At 34.6% G+C, this 21,765-nt stretch overlaps 1 protein-coding gene across 1 annotated transcript in view; it reads left to right on the forward strand.

Annotated features, from left to right (window-relative positions):
* Positions 1-21,765, forward strand: part of LOC109377799 (adhesion G protein-coupled receptor L3-like) — a gene marked incomplete at both ends in the record, with an annotated part of 132,647 nt that overhangs the window by 38,240 nt on the left and 72,642 nt on the right. Inside the window, one exon of the mRNA XM_019634265.1 lies at positions 17,052-17,132. Within this exon, the coding sequence (XP_019489810.1) occupies positions 17,052-17,132 (81 nt within the window). The remainder of the gene's footprint in view (positions 1-17,051; positions 17,133-21,765) is intronic.

Raw genomic sequence — 21,765 nt, forward strand, 5'->3', positions numbered from 1 at the left:
TTGCTCCTGTAGGTAAGACCTACTTGAGAATAAGCTTACTTTCAGAAATGAGATTAGTGATTGATACTTGGTAAGCCATTACCGAATTGAAACCTATGGATAGTGACTTTTGGTAGGTTTGTATGATTTTATTTATTTTGAGATAACATTTCTGTGAGTGTCAAGAATTTGGAACCTCAAGGCTATTTGAGTACACCATTAGCACCTGATGTGAAATACTGACAGAACGATTTATGGGCATTATATCATAACATGGAACAGGTTTTTAATTAGGAGTAGATTTAAATTTTATTCCTTGTCTAGACTTTTTTTTGTCTTTAATGGAATCTCATATTTATCTCATGAAAGTAAGGTGTTGGGTAGTAGAATATAGTGAAAACAAAAAACAAAAAACACAGCATCGCTTCATTGAAACCATATCTTGTTACAAGTGGAATTTTGGAATACCACACTCTAAATCCTGTGGCAGTGAAAAACAAAATGAAACAATATTATCATGCCTCATGGTTTAACGCATTGATTGCTCCTTCTATTTGAAAGGAGGATACAATAACAAGTCTTTTCTATAAAAGCAACAGATACTCACTATAAGATGCCTAGTGTTTCTAAAAAGCATTATCAAGATATAACAATACTTCAAACATTTTGGATTTTGCCATAATTAATTTCCAGAAATGAATATGCTCCTTATTGGTTTAATTATTTGATGTTCTATGAATAAATGTAAAATAATATGAGGGTTTCTCCCTCACTAACATATGAAGTGATTTAGCAAGTTTCTCTATTTTTTTTTATTTGTAGACATTGCTATCTAAATTTTCTAAGGTGTCTCCTTTTTATGGCTAATTAATAAGCACTTTAAGGGCTTTGATAATGAGTAGTTTTAAAAGAATCATATATTAGCGCTGCAAATATCCCCATTCAAAAAGTAATATGTTAAGATGTGTTAGTTGAGTTGTATGTGGCTGAATTAATTAAATTGAAACTGTGTTACTAAATTTTTGAATGGCCTAGGGAAAAAAAGCTGAAATGATTAACTTCCTTTTATAGTGTGCACTTATTAAAGGAAGAAAATATTTCTGCTTCCCAGACATGCATGAAAATATGCCCGCATATACGGTATAAGTCAAGATGCTTTTGTTTTAAAGAAGACAAGCCCAACTCAAATTAGCTAAAGCTAAAAGAAGGAATTGAATGTCTCAGATATACAGCCATCTAAAGAGTGAGGCTTGCTCAGGCCTAAAAAGGAGGTGTTCATATTCTGTTATCAAGGCTCTATTACACTAAACTAAACTCTGCTTGCTTCTGATTGGCTCCTTTTCAGATACACTTCTTCCACATGGCAACAAGATAACCACTGGCATCTTCAAACCTATATTTTTCAGGGAGCTGAGATTCTCATAGAGGGAGCATATCTCTTCTCTTTATTAGCACAAGCAAGTCCTAGGGGAGAATCTGATTGCGTATCCTGATATGTTTGGTAGAACCTTTGAGTGGCCAAACCTGTTTGGTGAACTTCTCTCTCAGATTTTTAGAGGATACTGGAGTAGGTCAGTCCTACCCAGTTTATTTAAACTAAGCAGTATGAATATTGAATGCTGCATGTATCCTGAAACCAAGGGGTGCTGAAAAAAAAAAAAAGACATAATTCTATATGACAAAAAAAATCTTCTAAATTTACATTAGTAGAGGTATTTTATTTTTTATAACCATTGATTCATGTTTATTGTTTCATTGCTGTTTCACCAAATATAAATCATAAACCCCTTTATGCATAAGAATTAACACATTAGTCTCACTTGAGGCAAGCTGAAGCACCTCTTTTCAGATGCTGTTTCCTTGAAGTCTGAAGGAAAAGTAAATAAGACTGTAATATGCAAAATGTTCACAAAAATGGAGATATAATAGGAGCTGAGAGATTGATTTAATCATATATTAACTTGCAATAAAGAAATAGAATGACCTTTTTAGAAATATGAAGATAATATTTCTGTCTGTTTAAGAGAGAAACATAAAATTCTCCAATAATACGGCATAACTATGAAAAATATATTAAATTGAATACATAGTATCTTAAAATAAAAATCTCTATACTGTTACTTTATATTTTCAATTCTATAGCAATTTTTACTTTTTATAGATATCTGTAATATAAATGGCTAGTACCTACAAATTATGCAAATAGTGTTTCTTATTCTTTGAGCGTAAAGCTGAAGACTAACTTTTTCAAATTCCTTTGATTAAGACTTGCAAACGTAAAAGTAGGATAAATCTGTCAAAAATGAACAATTTGCACAGAGAGTTCAGATTTTTCAGCTGACAGCACTTTAGCACACAGAGGGGAGTTGTCAAAATTTCACTACAGGCAATTTCGTTCTATACAATGATATATTTTAGAGTTTATTGAAAAGAATTAGGTGGTAAAATTCACTGTCATCATCCTGGGAGAATATCTGTATCCTTTTATTTCTGTATGTGCCAATCTGGTCTTATTAAGCTTGGGTCATTCTGGTTCCACTGAAAGCCTATGCATTCAGTACCTTTGCATGGAATTTTCTCATTTCATATCGTTGGGGGCACATATTGATCTTTGTCAATGAATTGAACTGCTGGCAGGGCCTGCTGGGCTGTCTTCTTGAGAGAATCTCTCACAGATCACAAGAATTGATGAAAAGGAAGGAGGAATTCTGACCGAATTATTGGGAAAATAAGTTATCTTCCTGTCTTTCTTTAAAAGAACAGGTCATATCACAAACAAGCCATATATATATATATATATATATATATATATATATATATATATGAATGAAACCTCCTCTGATTCTTTATTATCTTGCCTAACTAGTATCGTTATACATATAAAAACTTCTCTGCACACTGTACCTATAATGAATATATTTGAATTTTTCTACTCTTCTTCCCTGAAGTAAGTTGAGGTACGTATAGTCTGCTAGGATTCTGGTATCCACAGGCCTCATTCTGTTTGCCCTATAGATCTGCCTTATCTAACGTTAACTGACCCAGGAGCTGAGAAGCAAAATGCCTGATGGGTATGATTTGAAAGTAAGGCATGATGAGTAGCTTTTACTTTGATATCTATATTGTCACACTACCCCATTGATAATATTCACTCAAATCTAGGCTGATACTTCTCACATCCTGGACCTTTTATTGGGGACACGGGCTAAGGAGGAGGTGTTAGCATCCACCTATGAGCCTTGTTTCAGGTGCCTATAACATGCTTTGCCATTCTTTTTTCTGAGTTAGTGTTACTAGATGTTTTCTGATCTATCAGCAGGGAGAAGAAGAAAACTTAGCATGTTTTTCTTAGCATGCTAGGATAGGCTTTGAAGCAGAACTTTAAAAACATAAGCACAGCAGGCCCGCTTCCCGGCTCTGTTCTCTAGGGAACAAGCCTCTTTGTTGTAAACACCCCATGTATATTTTCCCCTTGCTGCCACTTCCTGTGGTTCTAGAAGCAAATTTTCACCTGCCAGTTCTCCTTTGAAGTAATTCTAATATCACTTTTCAGGCACCATAACCCTTTCTCTTGAACATGATTTCAATCTTTTATGTTATGGCATCAACTATTTTAAGTTCTGTTAAATACAGAGAAATAATAGAAACATAGTGCCAATTTATTGAAGTTTTTCAGTTTATCAGCATGATGTAATCACCATCTACTTAATAATTATATTATTTGGGGAAAATAAAATTGAAAAATGTACATCAGAACACTATTTTTTAAGAGGTCTAATTTACCTAAATGCATTGGGTTAAAGTCTATATCTGAGAAATTGATTGGTATCTTTCTCATTTGGCTTTTCAACAACCCCAGGAATGTTTTCTGCTAGAAATGACCAGGCTGAGAGAGCTCACATAGTTACCAAATTTTGTAACATTTCTCATTAAGCAAAATTAGTTTCACAACGGATTTGATTCTATTTTTAAAATAAATTTTCTCAAGTTTACTATTCGCCTTGTTTATGATTTCAAGTATAGCAATGTTAACATTTATTTGCCGTTTTTTTTAATATTGTTAATGTGAATTTTTACCAGAAATGCATTGAGTTCTTACAATATCTGAGACTTTTGAGTGAGTCCTAGGATGACTGAGAAGACATAGAAACTGTAGTTGTTAAGCTTCCAACCCTCATGGAGTCTTATATCTGAATTTTCTTAAGTCAAATCTTCACTAAATGTGTTCATTTAGATTACTGTTCCAATAATTAGATTAGAGAAGTAAAATATGTTTTGGTCTCATTATTTATAAAATTATAGCAAATGTTAAAACAAGTTAAGCAATCCTAGAGTAATTTGAGGTTAGCCAAGGTTTGTGTTTGTATATGTGACAAATATAAATATAAATATATACTTGCTATTCACATCTTTCCATGTAGTACACGATTTTTGGAGAAAAAATTTTTTTAAATATTTTACAAGTTTTCATAACAGAAAACATGAGTATACAGTCTGTTTTACCTGTCTGTTTTCTTGTAATTTGATATCTAGACTGCGTGCTGAAGGTTAAATAATTGATATCTTTTTTAATACTAAGTTTTGATAGGTAAATTGAATTATAAGTAAAATATTCAAGAAATTCCATAGAGTATGTCCTTTTATGTAATTTGTGCTATAAATCAAATACCATGGGAAACACCTCATCTTTTTTCTTTGTCTTCTGAAGCACTTTATAATCTGATTTATTATGTTTCCAAGTATCACAAGTGAATTAGGAAAGTAAACGTGACAAACGACTTCAGTCTTACAGAGTCGCGGCACCCACCTTGTGCTCCTTCCTCTGCCGGACTTTCCTGAGTCATCCACGGAGATTTTACTTCTCAATTAGCAAGGTTATTTTTGTCTTTCTTAAAATACAGTAAGCGTTTACTGGACACCCACTATGAACCACACATGTATTTATCAGGGTCCCTTTACCTTAGCAAATGGATTTCCCAATTGAAGCCCATAATTTTATATCTCTGATTGTCAGCTCCAAGAGTTGACAGTTTACTGATTTATTTCCAGCACCTGGTATCAGCGACATAGTAACTGCTCATTAAATATTGTCCTAATGAATAAATGAGTAATTGAGGGAATTGATGAATGCCCGTTTACAGTGCCTTTATATCTCTTTTGCATTATTTGAGTTGAACCGTTACTCTGTCTTTGCAGGCTCTTAGATCAATAACTGGTAGAAAACTAAAATTAGAAAGTTCATTAAAATAATTTTAGAAAGACTCATTCTTGAACAGACCTCAAGAAGCTCATATGTTCCTACTTCATTATCACTATCCTGCACAGAATCACTGTTAGGTTATTTAAACACCGTGAAGTATCTGAATATTTATAAGAAATGCACACCATAACAATGAAATAACCCAAAAGGAAATATTTATTAAAGGGGTAGGAAGGGTGAAGAAACTCACATTTAATGAACCTTGATTCTGTACTAGACACTAATAAGTAATACATCACTATTAGTTTCATTCTCATAGTAAATCTATGACTTATATGATTTCAAAAAGGTGGATTGGCTCTAAATCTTACTTCTACACAAAACTCTTTTTTTTTTCCTGTATTGTAGCCTTCCTAGCCCTATTTTGTTAGCCATCCAAGTTTCTACATTTTCTATCCTGAAAATAAAAATATAAAGGAAAGAGGTGAAGGAATGAATAGATGGAGCACAGAGGATTTTTTAGGGCATTGAAAATACTCCATATAATTCCTTAACAAAGGACATATCTCATTATATGCTTGTCCAAACCCACAAAATGTACAGAACCGAGAGTGAGCCCCAACACTGTAGTGATCATGATGTGTCGATACAGGTTCATCAGTTGTAATGAATGTATCTCTGTGATGAGGGCTGTTGATAATGGCTGTACCTGTATGAGGGCATACAGGTATATTTCGCATACCTGTATGGGAATTCTCTGTGCCTTCCCTCTTATTTTTGCTTTACATTTTATACTGCTATAAAAAATAAAGCCTTAATAATATATACATTTTTTAAGATAAAGAAACAGAGTAGTATAGAGGAAAGAATACATAACTAGGAGTTATATAACTATCATCCTATGTCTGCCTCTGCCCTTAACTAGAGAGTGATCTTAGGTGTGTCCTGTATCTTGTCTAGGCCTATTTACTCCTCCTAAATTACAGAAGTTGGGCTAGATGATTTCTGAAGAAACCAGTCCATCTCTGATAGTTTGTTTTGTCTAATTAACCAACTCACTATGTATAGTTGTTTTATGCTTGTCATTTAGTTGCAATCAGCAAGATATTATATTGCCTTGTGAATTGTTCTCCTATTTCTGATTAAAAGAAAGTCATGTCATATGTACTATTGGTGACATTTTAGGATGTGGTATATTCGTAATATTGGAATGCAGGGATCTATATTTATTAGAAAGGTATGGTTAGGCAGTTGAAGGTTTAAATGACTTTTTAGAACAGGCTTGACAAAATGAAGAATATTCTGGTGTTGTAATATGGCAACAATTCAAATACATATCTGTGAGAGAGAGGCAGTGATAAGGTCTTAGAATAACTCCAGAAAGATATGCAAGATGACAGAAAGACAGATTGCCTGAGGTCATCAGGTTGGTTAGATGCTATCATTTTATCCCAGCTGAATATGTACCATGTACATACATGTACTACCTATTCAAATAATTAGTAGATTTAATAAGAACAGGTTTTTTTCAGAATTGAAATAAATACCAGTTATTAAGTTGTGTATTAGTTTTCTATCACTTCCGTCACATATTATCACAAACTTGGAGGTGTAAGGAATTCAAACTTATTATCTTACATTTCTCTAGAACAAAAGTCGAACATGGTCTCACCAAGCTAAAATCAGTTCTTTATGTAGACTGTGGGATCCTTGCCTTTTCCAGCTTGGATCTTCCCCTTCCCCTGTCTTTCCCACATTGCATCACTCTGAAGGACTCATCTGCTTCCCTTTTTGACTCTCAAGAACTTCTATGATTAGATAGGATAATCTCCCCACCTCAGCCTTGATCACATCTGCAAATTCCCTTCTGCCATGTGAGAAAACATATTCACAGGTTCTGGGGAGTAGGAAGTGGGCATCTTTGGGGAACCATTGAGCTAAATATTTGAGATTTAATTCCTAAATCAGACTTGTTCTGGCAGAAAAGGAGGTTTAAGAACATCCTCTTGTATGGCCTATGCCAATTGACCAACTAGAATTATTGACCCCTGTGTTCATGCTAGTATCACATGATTACATTTGCCTATGTTAACCAAATTTTGACTTTTCTAATCTAGCTTTTCACAGCTCCCCACCCTGAGCAATCACACCCGTAATGGAACAGGCCCAAACATTAACTGCTTCAATAGTATTTTCTTCTTACTCTATGTGAAATTTGGGCTCCTTACAATGATGATAAAGAATAGTAAAGATATGAGTGTTTGTGGGGTGTGTGTGGGGGGGGTCCACTTCAAAGGTTCTTTTTCCAGCTTTTGGAAATCGGGATGATTCAGGAGATCTATATTACTAAACCCTAAAGCTTTTTAAAAGAAACAATGCCAGGATAGGGCTAATACAGTAGAAGGTAACATTTTACTCATTGTTTGAGAAAAGTAATTTTAGAATCCTGATCATCCTGTGATTTAGTCTTTTAGTAAGAAAAACACTTAATTTTAGGGAGTTTGGAAGTGAGAACTAAAAATTTCTAATATTTCAGAAATTACAGTGTATTTGCATTCTCTTCCTAGCCCTGTGGGTATATTTATAGGATGTGGGGGCCATGAGCATAAAGAACTGGTCTCTGGACTTTACATCCTAATTCCCACACACACTATTGTGTAACCTTTGAAAATATACTTAACCTTATGGAACTTTAGTTACTTGATTTTTTCAGTGGGGACCCGTTTTTATCTTACCTGGTGCTTCTTAGTATTAAAAAAATAACCGTTTTTATTAATCTGATCTTTAATTTTCTAATGTGTTCATTCCTATTTATATTTGAAGGGTTATTTAAAAACTAGAAATTCAGGGAAGGTAAGTGCTGTGATTTCTTTCTCTTTCCCTATATTTTTTTTCCAGTTTATTGTAATGCTTGCTACAGTAGATTTTTGAGACTTTATGAATAATTTTGAAGTGATGCTTACAAAGCTTCAATGTTTGTCATTTAACTACAAGTCTATGTTTCATGCTTATGGAAGAAAGAGAAACATTTGTATGGTTTTATAAATCTCCCTCTATATTTGTGAACACCTGAAATTCTTTATAAATATAAAGCATTCCTCAGTCCAACACATTTTCAACACCAGGACCGATGTAATATTTTGCAAGCAGGAAAATTTCTTTTAGACTTGTTGATGTCTTCCTGACAATTGCTTTATTGAATTTTACATTAAATTCATTTTTTAGAATGTATCTTCTGAATTTTATGTATCATAATGGTATTGTAGTTATTTTTTAAAGAAGTCTTATACTTTATAGATACATACTCAAATACTGATGAAATTATATGATGTCTGGGATTTGCTTTCACGAATTATGGGATGGGGAAGGAGGCATGGGTGGAGGGAGATGAAACAATATAGATCTTTAATGGGCCATTGATGAAGCTGGATGATAGGCAGTGTAGGGGTGGAAAGCCTTCCCTCCTTCCCTTGTAGGTTCTCTGGCTGGCCTAATAATTAAGTTGATGTTAGACAGATTAACAGTTGAAAAACAAATTTGGTTTCTTATGTATAGGGGCCCCTTAAAAATATGAGACTCACAGAAATTACCATAACAGGAAGCTTTTATGCCCTTTAGACAAAGAAACCATACATTTGTAAAGAATTGACAAGACATAGGGGTTTGGGCTTGTGATAGTAAATTAGTGAAGAAATAATGGGTTTGTTTATTCATTCAGCTTTCTTGGCCATAAATTCCCTATATTTGGCAATAAGGATGCGTTCTACCCTCCTGGTACAGGGAGGGTACCTTCCACATGGGAGATTCATTACCTGCTGTCAGTGGGACAGAAGGGTCACAGAGTCCCTTTTGAAACTGCTGTTTCTTAAGTAACTTTAATTCAAAATAATCAATAGGCCAAAGTGGCACATTTAGGGTGGCATATTCTGCTCCTCTTCGTGTGGATTCTTTATTCTTTTTTGTACATTTTTGAATTATTAAATTATTTTTTAATTGTAGTTTTGCTCTCCCTCAACCTGTAGTCCCCTTTCCCCTGTTCCTGTTACTCATCTGAACTGTAGCCATCCACTTACAATGTTCCTCCTGTGCCCCGTGCCTGCCATAGTCTTTCCCTGGAATACCACTTTTCATTCCCTCAGTGTCAGCCTCCCCCTGTGCTGTTCTTCCCTCATGCCACTTACCTCAGCTGGGTGCTGCTGTGGTCCCCTTCTCTATCCTCTCCATCGAGGTCATATCGTACCTCACTATAGTTGCTTAATCGTGCGTCTCTCAATGGAGGGGTTCTATTACCTTATTTATATGGTTTTGTTAATACTGGTCACAGAGTTGGAGGACATGCTGAAGAAATCTTTGCTGAAGGAAATACACACACACACACACACACACACACACACACTCCACAAGAAAATTACCTTTGCTTCACATTACTCTGCTTTTTGTGTGTGACAAATGATATCCACTGGGCAGAAGCCCATCAGTGACCTTTGCTCCTCCATCAATGACTTTATATCCTCAATCACTCAAGCATATAGTTGTTTCTTGAGTACTGCATATTTTACTAAATTCACTGAAAATATGTATGAGTAATAAGATCTAGGGAGGAAAAGGAAACCAGAGTGAAAAGATGAGTATCAAATTGGCAACGTTACAACTCTTTTCTTTGATGATTACATTTGATTGGTGTTTACATCTTCACCTGAAAGCTGACTCTGTAAATGGCAGATGGTTATAGTCAGACTGGGATTTGAAGACAAAAAAGCAAGCTGTTATACATGCTAGGCACACCCAATTTTCCATCAGCACAAACAGCACATCGACCTCTGGCATTTTTTATCAGTAGCTGAGATTATTTTCAACAACAACATATACTTTTTTTTTTTTGAGAAAGCTTAGCTACTTTCAAAGTATTAGAAAAACTTAGAAAAATTCCGTATGCCATTCTTAAATGTAGTTTAATATAGGTTCCCACATTCCACACGGAATCATTATTGTCGTAGAGCAGAGAGATGCAGAGATGTAACTTGCAATTATCCTACAGATTGTAAAAGGAAAATGGCAATATTATTAAAAACCCCAGGGCAAAAAATGTGAGATCTATTTTATTGTTTTTAAGGGAGGGGAAGTGTCAGATCTCTGGAGGAAATAATCAAGAACAGAAGTTGAAATTCTAAAACAAACAAACAAAACAGAGACATAAAATCTTCCTGGAGGGACGTAAACTATTAAAGTTGTTTACAGCATATATAGAAAATAAGGAAAATTTGAGTTGAAAGATGGTGTAACTGGAGAAACCAGTGGGAACTTTAGAATAGTAAAATCTGTTTTTACTTTATGAAGAAAGTTGTGTGCATTTCTTCGTATTTTATTTATGTCTTTTTTTGTCATTGGTCATATTATTAACCTGTCAATGAATATGTAAATTTGAAATGAATGTGTTAGGAAAAGCATCTAATACCAGCACATTTTGTTCTTTTATTCTTAGTTATTAAAATTAAATTTGGGCCCTTATCTACAGTTTTAACTTTTAAGTTTCTATGAAAGTCAGATTGTTTTCTCTTAAACTCTTCAAAAGCCATTAATGAAAATTAAGCTAGGCCTTTTTTGTTAACTCTATTTAAAAGCACAATCTGCCCCTCCCCCATCCAGATTCCCTTTAGCCTGTTTTAATTTGTTTCCATTGCCCTTGGCATCTCGTACATACAATATTATTAATGTATGTATTGTGTTAATTGCTTATTCACTGTCACCCCCTACATAAGGATGTGGATCATGTTTCATTTTGTTGGTGTGATGTATGCCGACCATCTAAAAAGGCACCTGTCATGTGTGTATTAGGCACTCAAGTAATATTGATTGATGCATTAATGAATGAAATAATTTATAATAATAACTAAAAATTCTTAGTACTTGACTATGTACCAAGCACTATTTTAATTACTACATATGTATAAATATACATTGAGTCTCCAAAACATCCCATGACCTCACTGCCATTATAACCCGTTATACAAATGAGGAAATTGAGGCACATAGAAGTTGAACCAGCTTGAGAGTTGCTGCTAGTAATTTACATGGCTAAAAAGTGGCAGAGTACAGATATCAACACAGGCAGGCCTGTTCCCCAGGCAGGAGCTTAACCTGTGTTACTAAACAGCTTTTAGTTTGTAGACAAAGCCTAGTGGGGGAAAACATGTACACATGTTTATAAGTACATAGCTCTAAACCTTTTTAATGTGTTAACACAACTGAAACTCATGCCCCACACACCTTGAAAATGATGGCTTAGTAAGGAAGGCTTCAGAGGAAAGAGAAGATGAGGGCTGTGGGCAGTTTTCTGCAGACTCGCTGCAAAGCATCCCCGTTTCTTGCTTTCCTCTGACTTCACTGTTGACAACCACCACCTGATTTGACTTTTGAAAGTCACCGATTTCTGAAGATGTGAATGTCCTCATTCTAAAACGTGGGTTTGAGGTTGTAAGCTATCAAATGTCTTTCTCCCTCCAAATTCTATGGTTGTAAAAATGTATTTCTCCGCTCTGATGTTCAAGTAAGATATTGACAGTAGAAAAAGTGAGAGTGAAAAAAAAAAAAAGCCTTTTCCTGTACCTGTTGCTGGTCAACTCTTTTCTACATTGAACTTTAGTAGAAATTGTACATGATTCCTCAATGAAATAGAAATTAAATGGAAGTTGAAAAAGAGATTGAAGATAGAAAAATAATGACTTTTCCAAAATCCATAATGGCCTTTGGGTGTTTGCTGCAGTGCTGAGTTGTATTGACCAGCAGCTCCCTTACAATTCCTTCGGGTTTGGCATACCTGGCACTGGAGAGTCTACATAGATCTTTTATTTTTCTCCTTCTCTCTCAATGTGGATGAACCTTATAATGTTTTACCTACACTCTGTTATATCTTTCTATATCCTCTTGGGGAGATCATTCCTTTCCCAGATTTCACAATCGTCTTAGTATTAATAATATAAAAATATGATCAACCCTGATTTAACTACATTACCACCTGAAAAAAAATTCTTCATGATATTGGAAACTTGATGCACTCCTAATGAAAAATAAAGTGGAACAGCTACTTTGGAAATCAGACTAATGGTTCCTCAAAAGTTTACGCATAGAGTTACTATATGACTCAGCAATTCCACTGCTTGATACACACACACACACACACACACACACACACACACACACACACACACACGCATACATACATACCAGGGGTGCCAAAAAATGTATACAAGTGGACACTTTGGTCAACGTTGCTTAAGCAGTAGTTCGCCGTAATCAAAAGTGTATAGACACTGATGGTAACCACTTTGAGCACCTCTTGTAATTGCAGAAGTCAAATGTGACTTGTATTCATCTTTTGTTGTTGGTATATGCTGTATATTACAATTTTAATAGTTTTCCTTTCTTAAAATGTGTATACATTTTTTTGGCACCCTGTGTGTGTATTCAAGAAAAATGCAGACATATATCAACACGAAACATGTATATTAAGGTCAGAGAAGCATTTTACAAAATAGTAAAAAAGTGGAAATGATCCCAAATATGAAAAATACATACAATGAAAAAATACATAAAATGTGGCAAGTATGTACAACAGAATACTATTTGGCTACAAAAGGGAATGAAGTACTGATTCATGCTACCACATGTATGAGCTTTGAAATATTATATTGAGTGAAGGTATCTGATCACAATCAAGTATGTATTTGTATAATTCCATTTATATGAAATGTCCAGAATAGGTAGATTTATAGAGATGGAAAGTAGATAAGTGTTCACCTAGAATCGGGGTGGATTGGGAGGAAATGGCAAGTGAGTACTGATGAGCTTTGGATTGTGTGTGTGTGTGCGGTGATAAAAACTGGCTCAAATTGATTGCAGTGGTTGCACAAATCTGTAAATGTGCTAGAAACTATTGAATTCTGTACTTGAAATGGGGGAATTGTATATGTAAATTAGATATTTTCTAGTCAATATAGATATATAGCATATATACATACATATATGACATCTCTATGAAAATGTATCATTTACCTAGAATAAAAATTAAGTAAAAACAGAACCATGAGCTACCCAACCCATTTTCTTATTGCCACTGTGATTTTGGATCCCTTAGCAAAACCAAGAAGCTTTTATTTTCTCTTCCTTTTAAGTCTTTGTAATTCTTTTATAAATCTATCATTAAACATTGTTTACTCTTTTTAAGTACTTTGGTGGAACTTAAAGTAAAATGTCAGGTGAATAGCAGCACCAGGAAACTCTATGCCCTAAAATGCATCTGTAAAATCAACCTTTAAAATTTAAATGCTGCAGCACAAAATAATTAAATACATAATATATAGATGAATTCTTAACCTGAATGTGAGCGTATATAGATGAATCTTAACCTGGGAGTACATTTCATATGCGAAATAAAGATAATAGAAAATAGCTAATATGTTATTATCAGTGTACCTAGCACTAATTAGCTAGGAAGGTCAAAGTTAATAACTACTAATTCCGACAGTAACCATCAGAAAAGTTCAATGAAAGTTATCAAGATGATTTAAAAATTTTATCTGACTTGGTGAAAATAGAATACCTACAATAAACAATGAAATAGTCTTGTAACCAAAATGTAGAAAACTTCAAAAATTGATTAATTCCTGCTTATTAAAAAGGAAACCAATGCAGGTCCATTAAAAAATATAACGACAAAATATTTTAAATGTTTATTCTCCAAATTTATAGAATTAATGTAATTCTAGTAAAAAAATCTCAATATGACTTTTTTGCTTTAAAATTCAGGAAAAAAAACTGAAATAAATTTCAAGAGGAAAAATAAGCAGATATATATATTTTGAATTTGGAAAAATAAGGGCAAAGATAGAAGCAGTAATTACATATCTGGATATACAAAGCTTCTGTAAGACAGTAGATCGTGGTGGGAAATGTGATAAATGAAAACAGATATGTTTCCTCGGAGAATTTTTGTCAAATCTTTAAAAACAATACATGTTTCTCATGCTTTTTTATCTTGCTAACGTCTTTTTGAACTGATTACATTGTTGTTGAATATTATTCACCATAAAGTCTAACAGAAATATTTATGGTAGTTATTATTTTAACTGGAGTTTAGTTTATTACTTTTATTTTGTAGTAATTCTTAATGAGGGGGTTGGAACTTTGAGAGTCACTGTTTTGCTTTGTTTTTCAGACTATGCACATCCCTCTCTCTATGTTTCCATATGCTCTCCTTGATGAAGAGCAATTACTTCCCTGAGAATCATTGCCTTAGTGAAGCACAGATTAAAATAGGTTTTATTACCTTTTATGTGTTTTTGTGGAGATAAATGTGTGAGTACCACTGATCTAGAGTAAAGTGGAAATATTTTTTAAGAATAATGCACTCCATCCACAGAACACTGCATCATTTGTAGCTTTTATTCTGTAGATCAGAAATCTCCATCACCTTATTGAAATCCATTACTGCATTTGGACCATCCCTAAGGCTCCAAGTTTCAGCCAGTTCCTACCCTGGTGGCTTTCTCTACCACATCTCATCCTGCAGTTTGCTAGGTTTCTCCTTGAACAGAGAATGATTATTCTGGCAAACCAAGTTCAAGACTTCACTGTCAGTAATCCCCGTCCCATTGTACTGGTTCTTTGATATCCCCATTTCCCTTAGGGACATACTTGTATGCACTGGGATCTCATACTGCCTACAGTATCCTCTTTCAGCACTCTTGAATTACATGCTTATCGCAAGACCAGAGGCAAATGTGGCATTCAAAGGGACACTGTAACAAGCTGAATGCAGGGCTGGCAGTTCCAAAGGCGGTACTTGTCCGAGTTTAATCATTAAAATCTATACATGGTTTTTTTTTTTTTTTTCGGGTTTAGTATACTGAGAACTTCTTTGAGAAAAAATATGATATAGATGAAAACAGTAGATTTGGAGTTAAAATGCCACTGGCCTTGCTATTTATTAGCTGCATGTGTTTGAGCAAGTTGCTTAATCTGCTCTACTTGTTTCTTTGATTTAAAAGTATGTATATAATAACCTTTAAATCTTCATAGCAATGTTGGTTGCATTATAGTAGATGATGTATGCATGAGTGCATGGCATTTACATTATTTGTGGTGAAAGCCATGTTCCTTGATTAGACATGAAATCAATATCTTATATGCTGAGGTTATTTTGAACCAACACAAAGTGAAAGATTCTTATTTTCATTTACGTGATCAATAAAATTTCAAACCAATTCATTTGTAATGACATGGGACCTTAAAAACAAAAATGTTTCTGCAACAAAATATGCAATATAGGTAGGAACATCAGGTGTTTTTATAATTAAAATAATCTGAAGTTTTTAATAAGCTATATTACACAAGGACTGCTAACAGTGCACAATCATCGTATTATTTCCTTTATAGTAGTGCATTTAGTGTTCCACTGAAACATGACCAGTGAATGCACAATATTCTTAGTTACCATTATGAGGGGCTCTGTATATTACAGCTGCTCCACTGTGACTGCTGTTAGCTCGGAAAATGCTGGGAGCAACAGCAGCTTCTATCAACAGGGAGCCATATTAATTATTTGAAATGTGCCTCATAAGAGGAATCAGCAGAGTTTATTACAAGTCGAATATTACTTGAAACGGGAAGGTTACTCTAACTGTTATCATAATCTATGTATCATTAACTTTCCTTGTTTAGGAAAAGAGATTAACAGCCCTGTAAATTGGTATAGTAAATGTGTAAAATATAACTGCATATTCCCATTGTAGGGAGAAGGTGGTGGGTCCTCCACTTCTACAGAAACCTTCTTTATGTAAAGTAGCTTTAGAAATGGAACTGACTCTGTAATGATGCTTGCTTGCCTTAAAATCCCAATTGCTTGCTGGATCATCAGTATACAAACTATAGCTGCTTTGAGCATTAGAAAAATGTTTTGTTTTTAAGCTAGCAATTTTTTCAATCAGCGTCTCAGCCTTCAAATCAGCTTTAATACTTTACTCAAAAGACAGAAATATCACAAATACGTATTTATTGCTTTGTAAGGACTAGAGAATGAATTCATCTTCCTGCTTTTTATGTTGTGGTTATTTATTGTTTTTCTATCAAATACAATAAGCAGGTAGTAGTAGTGTCATATTCAAGTAATGTGAGTAAATCATAAAAATAAAAGTTAAAGGGCTGGCCAACTGGCTCAGTTGATTAAGAGCTCGCTCAAAAGTGCGAGCTCTGAGCAACAGGGTCGCCAGTTCGATTCCCGGCCTGAGCTGAGCTGCAGCTGAGCTGCCAACAGGTGGCAGGATGGCTCAGATTAAAAAAAAAAAGTTAATCAGGATTATAAAGTTATCTAAGTAAGTGCTACTCAAAGTGTTGTCTGACATGGATGCCAGTCTGCAGCCTATTTATTACTGGCCTACAATGAATAAGTGCGGGAATTGAGAGTGTTTAGAAACGCTTATAGCAAATTGATGAAATACTTACAATCTAACACTTAAAAATCAGGACTGGTATTTTGTATGACTTTGTTTTTAATTTTTCCTTCACTTTTCTTGTAAATTATTTTAATTGTACTTTTAGAGTGTCACTCCACAATAAAATCATAGTTTAACAACAACACCCCCCCCCAAAAAAAAACACACACACACAAAAACTGGATACTATAAGAAGAACTGATTCAAAGGTTGATGTTTAAAAGACATACAATGTTTCTGTGCTTGGATAGATCTGTCTACACCCTATAATGGCTATTAATTCAGTATGTTGAGAGTTAATGTAACATCATAAAACTAACTAAGTAAATAAATAAAAAGACATAACTACAATGTCTTTCTAACATTTATTTTTGGGTCCACAGGGCAGGCACATCATGGACAGGTATCGTACATCTCTCCACCAATTCACCTTGACTCTGAGCTAGAAAGACCTCCTGTTAGAGGTGAGTTTTTTTTTCTCCTTATTTTAAAGAAAGAGGAATTGTATTCATTCTTTGATGAAAGCAAGTAATTAAATTAAAGATGGTTGTAAATATGTGTTTTACAATGTAGTGCTTATTTCAAAAGGAGGGGGAAATGGTATGTAAGAAATCTGTTGATAGAATGAGTAAGTCTCATTTATAAACTAAAATGTGAAATATTGTTCTGAGAAATAGTTTGTAAACAAAGTAAAGGAATAGGGAAGCATAGTAATTCAACTAGTGGAAGCCTAGTTGAAAACCAACTTAGCTTTAGAGATGACCAAATAACCATTCCTTTTTTTTTTTTTAGCTTGGGCCAGGACTCGAACCTCTGTTGCTCAGAGCTCACACTCTTGAGCGAGCTCTTAACCAACTGAGCCATTCGGCTGGCCCACCATTACTTTTTTATTGGGACTTTTTCCTTCACTATCTTATTTATTTATTTATTTGTTTTATAAATAAAGATTTTTTTAAAAAAGATTTTATTGGGAAATTGAGGGGGAGAGAACAGTGTTGGGGAATCAGGGAAGGGGAACAGACAAGTTGCTGTCCTTTTGTTTTCGGTCTAGTTGTGGAGGACGTTGCTTCACTGGCCCAAGTTGGCACCATCGTTGTGCTCTTCCCGGGCGAGGCAGATCAGTTGCCGGCTTCTGGAGGGCCGCTCACGCTAGCTGCTGGCCACTCAGGCTGGCTGCTGGCTACACACGGTAGCCCATGGCAACCCACTGCCACAGGGGCTGCATCCTACGCCGTCGCTGGTGACTCACGGCAGCCCAGCTCCAGGTTGAGCTGTTGTTCAGCATCTTAGCTGTAGAGGGCAGTGTCACTGACCCTCATATGTGGGATCCCAACCGGGGCCCTCTAGTGTCCCAAGCCAGCTCTTAACCAACATGCCACTCAGCCAGCCCAATAAAGATATCTTAATTAAAATCATAGTGATAGATTTATTTCCTTACAAATTTATATTTTATTTTTATTCTAAAAAATCATTTTAGTATTAATATCATTTAGTTTTAGAATGTAAATTAAAATTATGTATTTTAAATTGATGCCACCTATTTAAAGATATTTTTGAAAAACCAGGCATACAAAATAAAAGTTAAAAGTAACATTTATAATTGCATAATCTAAATACAGAATTCGTCTTCCTGCTCTTAACAAATACTTAATGATTTTCAAAATGTTTTATAATGTTGAAAGCAGAAATAATATAGCCATGACTTTTAATTTTATAAATACCAAATATCCTAAAGTTAATTTTTCAGTTTGAAGTATGCAGTATATTTTCCTACACCATCAAAATTATTAATTACTTAATATAATAAAAGTCATTAGGTCTGACTTTTATGAGCATGTTTTCTATACACACTATTTCTTCTGCCAGAAGTCTCTTACCTTTTCTTTTATACCCATTAACTTTCTACCAGTGTTTCAGGGCTCGTCTTTATCCTCTCAGTACCTCTGTTCGGCTTTCCCTGACTGTGAACTCGGGAGGCGCCAAGTGAATGCCTCTGTTCTCCAAAGTCTCATGCTTACCTCAGTTTTTACACCTAAGACATTGCGTTTTATTTTTCAGTGTGCATGTTTTCCTTTCTCTTGTGCAAGGCCCTTGAGGGCAGAGAGCATCATAATTATTATTTATCCTCCGGCCACTGGTCTGTGCTTGGCACAGAGGATGCATTCATAAAGTGATTTCTAAGTGGCCGAAATTGAAGGTGACAACCTAGATTCTGAAGGATGCATCCTCATTTCTCAAGGAGGAAAGGGAACAGGGACAATAAGGGAATCCCATGAAAAGGAAGGAGAATGAACCAAAACATGGATATGTGAAAGTTGTGATACTTTTAAGGAAACGTGCTGGGTGCACAGTACAATGGAACAGTTCTTGTAAAAGAGACTGGAAAGATGCAATGAGGCAGATTGTGAATAATTCTATAACACATGCCAAGGAGTTCGTATTTTTATCCTGGAAAAACAAACAAACAAACATAAAAACATGAACTACTTTTTAATTAAAAAAAATTCTAAAGTCAATGGAATGTTACATTGTAACATTATCAGTTCTTGATATGAGAAAAATATCTCTGAAGTCAGTGTAGATGATGAGAGATTGGCAGACGGAGGCTGTTTTAGTAGTACAAGTACAAGATGACTGGAAAATTATTGGGTTGTCGGAAAAGTCATGACACATTTTTGCAACAAAAAACATAGAGAAAATACGTCATGCCTTTTCTGACAACCCAAGAGTTAGGGATGTGTCAGCGGTAATGAAATATTTTGAAGAGGCATGACATTTAATTGAACAGAACAGGGAAAGGATCAGAAATGCCTCTAAGATTTGTATATTGATTAACACCTTGGATGCTTATGACATAATCCCTCACCATGAGGAATACACAAATTTTAAATCAATGCATTATTTTAGATATCTTAATTCTTAGTAGAATGTTGTTCCTACCAAAGATAGAGGCCTGCTTAGGCAAGTTAGTGACTTTAATATAATTCAGTTCTTCAGAGATGATCCTAGTATGATTTGGGAAGAGTACTGTAAGGTCTTGCGTAAGGTGGTGTAACAATCAACTCCAAAAGTTAGTGGCTTTAAACAAGAAACATTTATTATAGTTCTAAGAGTTGTTTGAGTCACATGTATGCTGACTTGGATGAGTCTAGATGTTTAGTAGTTAGCAGGCTGGGTGCATTTGAAGGGAAGGGAGCTCTCATGTACAATAGTCAAATTAATGTCATCTGGGGTGATGGCAATATGCCTCTGATTATCACATAGACTAGCACAATTCCCATTGTGACAGGATTTCCAGTTGTATGTAGGCAAGTGCCAAATTTCAGGTATTTTTTAAGACTCTGCTTGCATCATGTTTACTATGTCCCATTGATCAGAGCAAGTCAGCCAACCCAAGATATAAGAGGGCAGAAAGAAATTTCATCACTTAATGGAGGAAGGACAAGCCAAAGAACCATGAATGCAGGAAAGAGAAATTTGGGCCATTTCAAGCTACCATAGTTAGGCAGATAAAGAGTAAAATAAGTTTAGAATGAAAGAAGACAAAAATTAACTGATAAAATGAAAGGATTTAGAGCTATTAAACTTAAACTTGGGAGTTCTAGACATTTCTTATTTTTAGTTTCCTCAACTACTGCATGGGAGATCAGAAATAAGAACTTCACAGTGCCTTCGTGAGGATTAGGGGTAATATATTGGGTTGTCGGAAAAGTCATGACACATTTTTGCAACAAAAAACACAGAAAAAATACATCATCACTTTTCTGACAACCCAATAGAGTAGAGCCTGGCATCTGGTAGGCCCTAGATAAAATGTGACTATGACTATGTATTTTTGGGTTCATTGCTGTGGCTGGCATATGTGAAGAAATTGGGCTTTGGAGCCAAGCAGATCTGTATGACCTTCGGCACCTTTTGTCTGTCATCTGTAAAACAAGGATAATAATCCTAGCATGTCAAGTTTATTAGGATGGTTAAATGAAATAGTAAGTGTCAAGTTCCTGGAAAATACTTGACATAAACTAGACCCTGAAGAGTTGGTAGGTAGGTGAGCATAATTAAAAGCTTTGGTTTAAAATGGCATCATCTTAATAAAGTATACTGATGGTATTGAACTGGATAAGAATGAATTACTAGACTGCAATAGCCATGTCTGCTTGACGTCTGCCTCAAATTATCCTCTCTGCCTTAGAATGGTTGTCCTGATAACTTCTAGTTCTCATATCATCCCTCCATATATGCTGACCCAGAGGCCCTCCTAAACAGCTCTGCGGTTAATGCAATTGAAACTGTAGTCACTAGCTCATGTGCCACAGTCCTGCAGTTTTCAAAAAGAGAACATTGAATTATATAAAGAGGTTTGTGTCAATCACCAAAATAACGTGGCAAAACATCATGTGCGTTTTTCTTAATCTAAAATTATATGAAAATGAATATTGAAAATGGAATAAAGTTGGCATAATAATATCTTTACTTTGGAAACACAAAGTATTTCCCTTCAACTTTAGCTATCAACCCTCAACTGCATTCACTATATTTAATTATACTGTAAACTGTCCTTGATATTTATATGCAGTCAAATTATACAAATGAACTATACTATACCTATATCTATCAATGTATATCTATGTATATCTCTATAATATACACAGAGAGAGAGCATCTCATGTATATTACACATTTTTATTTTAATTAGTACAATAAACAAATTAGTTTATTTAAATAATTTGGAATTGTATCTCCAATAATTGTTATTTTTGTGTGCGAACATATAGCAGTATCCTCTGAACTACCTGAAAACTAACATTAGCTAACCATTTTAGCTTTACTTTTTTATATTTTTCTGCTATAATTTTATACATATGAAAATATGAGAGATATGTCTAGATATGTCTCTTCCCTTGATAACCATAGCTCTCTATATTTTCTTCTTGTCTATATGCATGTTACTGTTTTTTGAATTATTGCTTTATAGATTACTTCCTTGTGCATTTTACAGACTTGACCATGTTTTTTATAGGAAAACCATACTTAATTTTCTGATATTCATCAAGCTAGCAATCCAAAACAACATTTAAAAATGGATTATGTAAAATA

Source organism: Hipposideros armiger, unplaced genomic scaffold (assembly GCF_001890085.2).
Source record: "Hipposideros armiger isolate ML-2016 unplaced genomic scaffold, ASM189008v1 scaffold_1563, whole genome shotgun sequence".
Classification (NCBI taxonomy): Eukaryota; Metazoa; Chordata; class Mammalia; order Chiroptera; family Hipposideridae; genus Hipposideros; species Hipposideros armiger.